The sequence below is a fragment of a genome, assembly GCF_019968985.1.
Source record: "MAG: Porospora cf. gigantea B chromosome Unknown PgB_NODE_1147_length_7529_cov_134.562, whole genome shotgun sequence".
NCBI lineage: Eukaryota > Apicomplexa > Conoidasida > Eugregarinorida > Porosporidae > Porospora > Porospora cf. gigantea B.
In genome coordinates this window covers 1-7,529 of record NW_027178543.1, presented here as the reverse complement: position 1 = coordinate 7,529, position 7,529 = coordinate 1, and the positions used below count along the sequence as shown (strand labels likewise).

The 7,529-nt window shown below is 55.2% G+C and overlaps 4 protein-coding genes across 8 annotated transcripts; 2 read left to right on the top strand and 2 right to left on the bottom strand.

Moving 5' to 3' along the window:
* Positions 1-444: 444 nt before the first annotated feature.
* On the top strand, positions 445-1,677 carry KVP17_003010 (uncharacterized protein; the record flags this gene model as incomplete). 2 transcript variants are annotated; one of them, XM_068519829.1, is made up of 1 exon in its annotated part: positions 445-1,677. In XM_068519829.1, the coding sequence occupies one exon, from the start codon at positions 445-447 to the stop codon at positions 1,675-1,677; it is 1,233 nt and encodes a 410-aa protein (XP_068379398.1). The 2 variants fall into 2 exon arrangements, with proteins under 2 accessions (XP_068379398.1, XP_068379399.1); XM_068519830.1 differs by having other exon boundaries at positions 853-1,677.
* A 66-nt stretch (positions 1,678-1,743) lies between these two features.
* Positions 1,744-3,120, bottom strand: KVP17_003013 (uncharacterized protein; the record flags this gene model as incomplete). Of its 2 annotated transcripts, XM_068519836.1 has the most annotated exons (3): positions 1,744-2,036; positions 2,065-2,713; positions 2,740-3,120. In XM_068519836.1, 3 exons carry the CDS (start codon positions 3,118-3,120, stop codon positions 1,744-1,746), a joined length of 1,323 nt encoding a protein of 440 aa, XP_068379405.1. The 2 variants fall into 2 exon arrangements, with proteins under 2 accessions (XP_068379405.1, XP_068379404.1); XM_068519835.1 differs by lacking the exon at positions 1,744-2,036 and having other exon boundaries at positions 2,707-3,120.
* A 28-nt stretch (positions 3,121-3,148) lies between these two features.
* Positions 3,149-4,351, bottom strand: KVP17_003011 (uncharacterized protein; the record flags this gene model as incomplete). Of its 2 annotated transcripts, none has more annotated exons than XM_068519831.1 (1): positions 3,149-4,351. In XM_068519831.1, one exon carries the CDS (start codon positions 4,349-4,351, stop codon positions 3,149-3,151), a length of 1,203 nt encoding a protein of 400 aa, XP_068379400.1. The 2 variants fall into 2 exon arrangements, with proteins under 2 accessions (XP_068379400.1, XP_068379401.1); XM_068519832.1 differs by having other exon boundaries at positions 3,149-4,135.
* Positions 4,352-5,067: 716 nt separating this feature from the next.
* KVP17_003012 (uncharacterized protein) lies at positions 5,068-7,484 on the top strand (the record flags this gene model as incomplete). Of its 2 annotated transcripts, XM_068519834.1 has the most annotated exons (2): positions 5,113-7,220; positions 7,249-7,484. In XM_068519834.1, coding segments are annotated over 2 exons (2,344 nt in total), but the record flags the coding sequence as incomplete, so codon positions are not given. The 2 variants fall into 2 exon arrangements, with proteins under 2 accessions (XP_068379402.1, XP_068379403.1); XM_068519833.1 differs by lacking the exon at positions 7,249-7,484 and having other exon boundaries at positions 5,068-7,224.
* Positions 7,485-7,529: the final 45 nt, after the last annotated feature.

The window sequence follows — 7,529 nt, the reverse complement described above, 5'->3', positions numbered from 1 at the left end:
GTTCAGCAATCTGAACCCGAGAAAGTCCTCACGGGTTTCGACCTCAATATCTACCACCTGGTGGTCGGCGTTCTCAAGCTGGTCGTGACGGGCGATGCCTCGGGTCATAGCAGCCGTCTCGACACGTCTTCCAGTATGCAGGCGAATCTCGAGCTGTTTTTCACACCAGATTTGCGAACTGAAATCGTACAGTCACGCCACACAAGCCACCCACCAGTGACGGATAGCTTCCCATGTTTGCGGAAACGGACGATAGGAGGGTCCTCCATGTCAACAGGTCTTTCCTGTGCTTTCCACATTTTCTCGGCGGAAGTGGAGAACTGCTGTCAGCTCCCAGCAATCCTTTACCTTCACACGGTAGGTGATTACCATAGGAATGATTTCTTTTCCAAACACCCCCCTGTGTGCAATAAAACTTGTGTGCCCACTCACCAGGTACAACCAATGCACCGACGAACGTTCACACTCAACAGTGGTCGCAGAGGAACGATAACCGTCGACCAAGAGCCCGCTTCTCTCTCGTGGATCCACGGCGTCCAGCATGAAAACTCGTGGGCCGTGCTGGCACATTGTAAAGCCAAGCACAAATACCTGGATCTGGTGAGATTGAACGTGAAGACAGGGCAAACAGAAGCTCTATCGGCCACACGCCATTTTCGGCCGACATGTCGGTTTGGCGCCGCTGTGGCTGCTCGAGAAGGAGTGGTCTTCGTCTTCGGAGGGTACGACTTCGTTGGAAATGCTGGCGCAAATGACGCGTCGAACCCGCTTCTTGACCGAGAAACGAGAATTCGGCAGCGTAATAACGAGTGCACAGACTACGACTGCCGTTTGCCTGTAGGAGACCTATTCATGGTCGAGAGCGACAAAGGCGCCGAGTGGCGGATGCTCTACAACAAGGAGGGGAACCCCTCACCAGCAGTTAAGCGATTCTGGGAGAGCCGGTCACCCTCAGCGCGGGCCTTCGCGTCTTTAACAAGCACTCAATACGGCCTTCTTCTCTTCGGGGGCGAGAACGCAGACAGACAGGCTCTCGACGACGGTTGGTTTCTCAACGTTGGGTCGTTCGACTGGCAGCAAACTTTGAGCAGGCCGCCAGCAAGGTGTCTGCATAGCGCCTGCTGGATTCGCGACCAAGGTGTCATCATCAGGGGAGGGCAGAACCAGGCTGAGTCGGAATTACTCGACGACATGTGGCTGCTTCCAATGTTCAAGGGAGCAAAGGTGACTAACATTAAGTGGCAGCCTCTGCAGTCAACCGGCGCAGACCCAGGCAAGGCAGAAAGAGAAAGCATGATGCCGCTGAATTCCCGGTCTGTCTTATTCGTGGGAGTTGTGGGTGGCGAGCTCACTGCACGCCATCTGGACACCACCACATGGCACTGGACCGACATAACTACACTGCTGCCGCCGCCGCCGCCCCCGTTGACCCAGTACGTCGCTATGTGTCTGTCGATGGAAGCCGTCCTCCCCCAAGCGACATTAAACCTCCTGGTGGCTGGGGAGGAGATTTCAGTCTTGATGGACTCGTTTGAACTTGGTGTGCAGTGGACGTTCACCACGACTGATGTTGTCCAGGCCATGAGAGGGGCATACGCAGCTGACAAAGCTATTGCCACCACAACTACAACTTCTGTCGGTACCTTGACGACTTTTCCGGTGCACTTTGATGATTAATCACAATGAAAACGGCCTCAATCATAGTGAACAATCAACGACTGATAAATCACAACGGAAACGACCTTAATCATAGTGAACAATCAACGACTTTGATAAAGTCCGGAGAACGCCTAGCATCAGCATTAGGAACGCACCCAACACGAACCAGTCGCCCCGAACTCGACATGAATTCTGGTCGGTGAGCTCGAAAAGCAGCGGGCACTTAGGAACCACGCATGAATTCGAGTACGGGTCGTAAGCTTGCGTCTTGCAAATCGTTGTAGGTTCGCACGCGTCTCCCATAATCGCAGTAACGTTGGACTGCAGGCCTATACGGTGCAGGCTTCTGTCCCAAGTCACATCTACTCCTTGCAGCACTGTGTCCCGCAGAATGTATGATCTCACTTTTATGACCAAAGATGATGGGAGCCTTGATTGAGAGAGGCGTCCTGCGGCGGTCTAGAATACCTAATCGAGGCAAGGAATGCGTCTGCAGCAGGCAAAGGTCCAGATGACCTCGCTCGTCAGGGTCACCTACAAGTTGATTCAAGTCGAAGCTGATTGCCGCCGACGCGAGAGTCACGGAGATTTGCAACGAAGGCAGCCGTCCTCTGAGTTCGGGGAGGATGGTGCACCTCTGATGGCAGGTCACACCGCGAAGATTTGCCACGAGAGATTCAAAATACCTCTCTGGAAGTGAGAGGCAAGACGAGCTGGGATCAAACACAGCGGTCCAGAGGCCTGACTGTCCCAGCGGCCGACCGCAAACCTGAGGCTGCAGAACGCCCACCGCGAGTCGGTTTTGCCACCAGGCATCTTCCACTGTTGCAGAGGGGGACCAAACCACATGTAGTGGGGGGGTCTCCACAAAAGACAGCCTGGGATTGTGAGAACCCAGGGAGAGCGTCCAGTACCGTTCTCGCAAATAATTGGACAGGGACACGTCCCTGCACCGATACCCAGCCAAACCAAGCACCCCGTCGAATCCCAGGTTGGTGTTGGCCATAGGCGCGAAGCTCTGCGTCACCACCTGGACAGGGTACCGGGTCAGGAGCTGTGTGACGGCAGCGAGAAACCCACCACTGAAGCCTCACTCATAACCAACGACATATCCACGAAGGCTTCAGCCACGTATTCGCTGCAGTCTACACCGTCATGAATGGGCCGCGCCGCAGAGTGCATCTGAGTGGGCAGCGCGAAAGTTGTGCTCTCGCACGGAAATGTGGGTTGCAAACTTGTGGATAGGGCGCATGGACGCTCCTGGTGAGTACACCAAGCCGCGTGGAGCTCCTCTACGTTCACGCCCCAGGTTGGTGATTTGGCCGACCCCTTCCAGAAAAGTCGGGTATCCGCAGACTGACCGTCAAGGGAGAGTCGCACGGTTTGCTTGGACACCAACGGATCAACGACGACCTGTACGGTTGGCACCGCATTCACGAAGCTGACGGGAAGGTCAGGCATTTGACGCAATTCATTACGATTTTTAAGATCACACAAGACGGGGCTTTGGCGTCCAGCCCCTTTCCGCAGCTAGCAGCCAGGTCTTAGCCGCTAAGCCAGTCTCCGGGTCGTCCAAGAATAGCCCGTCAACACTCTGCTCAAAGAAGCGGACGGCTTCCCAGAGAGAGCTATTTCCGAAGTCTGGCCCAGCGGACTCGGGAACGATGGTCCACGGTATAACGAGAATGCCGGCGTCCCTGTACCGGCTGATAACTTCAGGGAACTTCATGAGAATCTGCTTGTCCGGAGAGACAGCATGTATGCCATTATCCTTACACCACTCAGGGGTAGCGTTTAGGATAGTGTTGTGTGAGAACTGCCCCACGGAGTCAAACTCCTTCTTGTAAACGCCATAAACTAGATCGTCCGCCGATGCTCGGTCAGCAAGATGCGCATCCCAAACCAAGGCAGCCACCTTGTAGTCGTCCTTGAAAGCTAGGACTTCCTCCGCGTCAAAACACTCAATCCAAACTTTACTTGAGTCTATGCCAGAGGTCAGTAATCGGTCGCGAACCACTTGGACAAGGTCATATCCCTGTGCAAGGTAGTATGACGGGTGCTTCAGTTCGATAAAGACGGAGACGCCTCCAACGCGGGCGAGAGCTAGAAAGGCGTCCAACGTCATTGGTGTGGCCAGGTTCGACGTATGGTACGGATCAGGGTTCTTCCGCCGCGACTCGATCTCAAATTTCAACCGGTACTTCAGTTCGTCCGCATCGTTGAACATTCCTGGCATCTGGTCGGGCCAGACGCCAGTGACGTCGTAAGCCCAGGCAGCATCCGCCACCCCTAATCCATCCACCCTGCGGGTCTCTACAGGGACGTTTGTTATTACGTCAGTCGCTTTGTCCATTAAGGGCTCGTGGAGACACACTGGCGTGCCGTCATCCAGCAGATTCACGTCGCATTCCCAGAACACACTGGGGCTTACATTTAGCGCTTGAAGGTAAGCCTCCCTGCTTTCATCCGGGTGCATGGCAGAGGCCCCTCTGTGTGCCACTACCATGATCCCTTCAGAGTACGCTGGTGCCGGTGACCGCGTGATAAAATAAGTTGCAAAGGTGGCTACAACAGCGCCGATGACTACTCCGCCAAGGGCGCATCCAAGGTAGCCATTCCTTCTTGAGGAGCGTCTCGAACCCCCCGAGGTCATGGATGAATCGGAGGTCACTGTCATTGACGGCTCGAACATTGAATTCCTATTTTCGGTAATGAAGTGACTGCGGTGTTAAACGCGGGGTTATTTGGTTCAAGGCATCCAAAGTAGCATCTTTCTCTCTGCATAAAGCGTACGTAGCGTGTGTGTCTCGAAAGGTGACCAACAGACCCAGTTTTTCGCAGAGACACAGGTATCTCTATTGAAGCACCGACGTCCCCAAAACACGATATTTGATGGGATGCCGCTGCTCCAGGACCGCACCTTTCACAGTCAGGTCCGAGGCCAGTCGAAGGCCGAGCCACTGCGAAGTCAGCGCGAGTCTGAATCCCGTGATGGAGACGGAGCAGGCCGTCACGGTTGAGGCGCCGCCCATGAAAAAGGTAAAGTCAGATGGAGCTGACTCCATGGCTAGCTCGGCCACTACCTGTCGCCGTTCGTCAGGACGACGGAGTTCGATGGAGAATGATCAGCCGTTTAACGCTTCTCGTCGACGGAGTTCGATGGAGAATGATCAGCCGCTGAAGGCTTTTGGGCGACGGAGTTCTGTCGAGAATGATCAGCGGAGTTCTATGGAGCATGACCAGCCGCTGAAGGCTTATGGACGACGGAGTTCTGTCAGGAATGATCAGCCGCTTGAGGCTTCTCGACGACGAAGTTCTATCCAGAATGATCAGCCGCTTGAGGCTTCTCGACGACGAAGTTCTATGGAGAATGACCAGCCGCTTAAGGCTCATCGACGACGGAGTTCAATGGAGCATGAGCAGCCGCTGAAGGCTTATGGACGACCGAGTTCTATGGAGCATGACCAGCCGCTTAAGACTCATCGACGACGGAGTTCCCTCGGTGACTGTCTTAAGGCTTCGTCTTTGCTAAGAAGGTCGTCCGGTCTCATCTGTGAAGCCCCAGTAGAGGTGGCATACGAAGAATGCGTTGGGGAGGACCCGGACCTCCAGGATGCATCAACTCCTGATCCAGTGAACGCGGCGCCTGAGCCACCTACGACTGATAATGATAGCTCACTTCCCCCCGGCCGCCAAACGAGGCGAGACAGAATACCCACGAAACTACGGCACCGTACGTGCAGCCCCGGAGGCGTTGCAATAGACGCGACAAACGTCACGACTCCAAAGGTGTTTTCGATTTGCTCATTCGACACGGATCTGCCCCCTAAAGCAGTTCAGCACCGATACCGGTTGCGTGACTGGGCGGAAAGTGCGCACGTTTTGAAAGGTGACAACGACACGTTACGACGCGCGGTGAAGGCTATGGTAACCGTTGGACGGAAAACCAGTCGACTGCAAGAGGCGGCAGCTCATCTGTGGGAGGCCTTCCGAAGCGGCTCGAACGGGAAGTCGGCGACGGACCAGATGGAGAAGGCTAGGCTCTTCGCGAACCTCCCTCTACCGTTGCCGGACATGCAAGACGATCCTGCATTTGAACAGATAGTTAACCTGCAGAGAACGGCGGCGCTGTTGTATGCTCAGTACGCTATGGTTCCCCACAGCGTACACTCAGAGAACCCTAACAACTCCGATATCATTCTGGAGTCTAGCTGCATCGACCAGCATGTAATGTGTCCGTGGAGTGACATCGATCCTGACATTCGACATGATTTCTTTATGGATTCCCCGCCAGAGATCACTGTCGAGGAATATTTCCGAAGCCCGTTAGTAAGCTGTGTGGCGGACTCGTTCCACACGGGACCGAAATCTGAGTCGCCCACACTGGTCGCTCCCTCTGCCATCCCGCCGGTACCTGGAGGACCTCTAGGTGCCACGACCATATCGGGATGGGACGAGAGTGGGATGTGGACAGATCCGCATGCTGGGATCCAGCTGGCAAAGAAACAGCTTCGAAAGATACACAAGTGGGTTCGGATTTCTGAACTCCCGGAGCACCGTGACGCATTCTCCATTGCGAGAGGTAAGTCCCAGGCGGCTGTGGAGGTGTGCATGTTTGCCCGGAAGCCAAGTGCGTGGAGCATTCGACAAGGCTTCGTAGGAGACTGCTCCTTTCTCAGTTCGCTGGCGGCGCTGGCTGAGTTTGACCGCCGATTCGACCAGGCTAACCTGACCTCTCTGATCTACCCCAGAAGGCCAAATCGTGAGACTGGAGTGTGCGAATCAACGATCAACCCCCGTGGGATGTACGCTTGTAGGCTCTTTTTTAACGGAGTCTTCCGGAAGGTATTGATCGACGACAGAGTCCCGATTAAGGAGAACGGAAAGCTGCTCGCCGCTCACTCCGCGCATCCAGGAGAGATGTGGGTTACTCTGCTTGAGAAAGCCTTCATAAAGCTAATGGGCGGGTCCTACTACATGCGGGGGTCGAATCCCGGAGCCGACCTCTTTCATCTGACAGGCTGGATACCGGAGACGCTCCCATTCAGATCCGATGTCCAGATGGGTAGTCCCAACAACATGTCCTCCATGGTCACTGGAGGACCCATGGCTCAATCAGCGCGGTACAAAGACGATCCCTTCTGGCTGTCCGCGTGGCAGCGGCTTCACAATGGACATGAACGAGGCCACTGTGTGGCTTGCTTAGGCACTACGGAAGTCGTAGATGCGGCGCCGTTCGGCTTGGACTTTCCTGAGGGCGTCTCCGTCTCAAGCGGGGTCGTGGCTAAGCATGCGTATTCGGTGCTTCGCACCGCTCAGATCAACATGGGCGGCCGGACCCTGCGGCTTCTTTTCGTCAAGAACCCCTGGGGAATTGTGCGGTGGAAGGGCGCATTCGGCCCCACTGACAACACTAACTGGACAAAGCAACTGCAAGATCTGTTGTCATATGACCAACCCAGCGAGGCCGCCATGGACAACGGTACCTACTGGATTCAGTGGCACGACGTCGTCTTCTGGTTCAGTCACCTTTATATGTGCTGGAACGACCAACCCTATCCGTAAGACGCGTGAGGACCCCTAACGTAGCCACTCGTCAATTGTTCATACGTGTTGGACGGTCACGCCGAAGATGCTGTCGACGTCGTTGGCGGACGACTCCCACCTCGTAGCCTTCAACCCCCAGCACTGCCTGGAGCTCTTGCCAGAGCTGTCCTCACTAAAGAAGGACTCCGGCGAGTACGCGCGAGTTCTCCGACAGTACGGCCTCACAGGTAGCCCTCGTGAGGAGGTGGAAGTTAAGGTGTTTTTCAGTCGTCACGTCCGTGGGCGGCAGATGGACCCGTGCCAGCGCTACCTAGCACTTCACG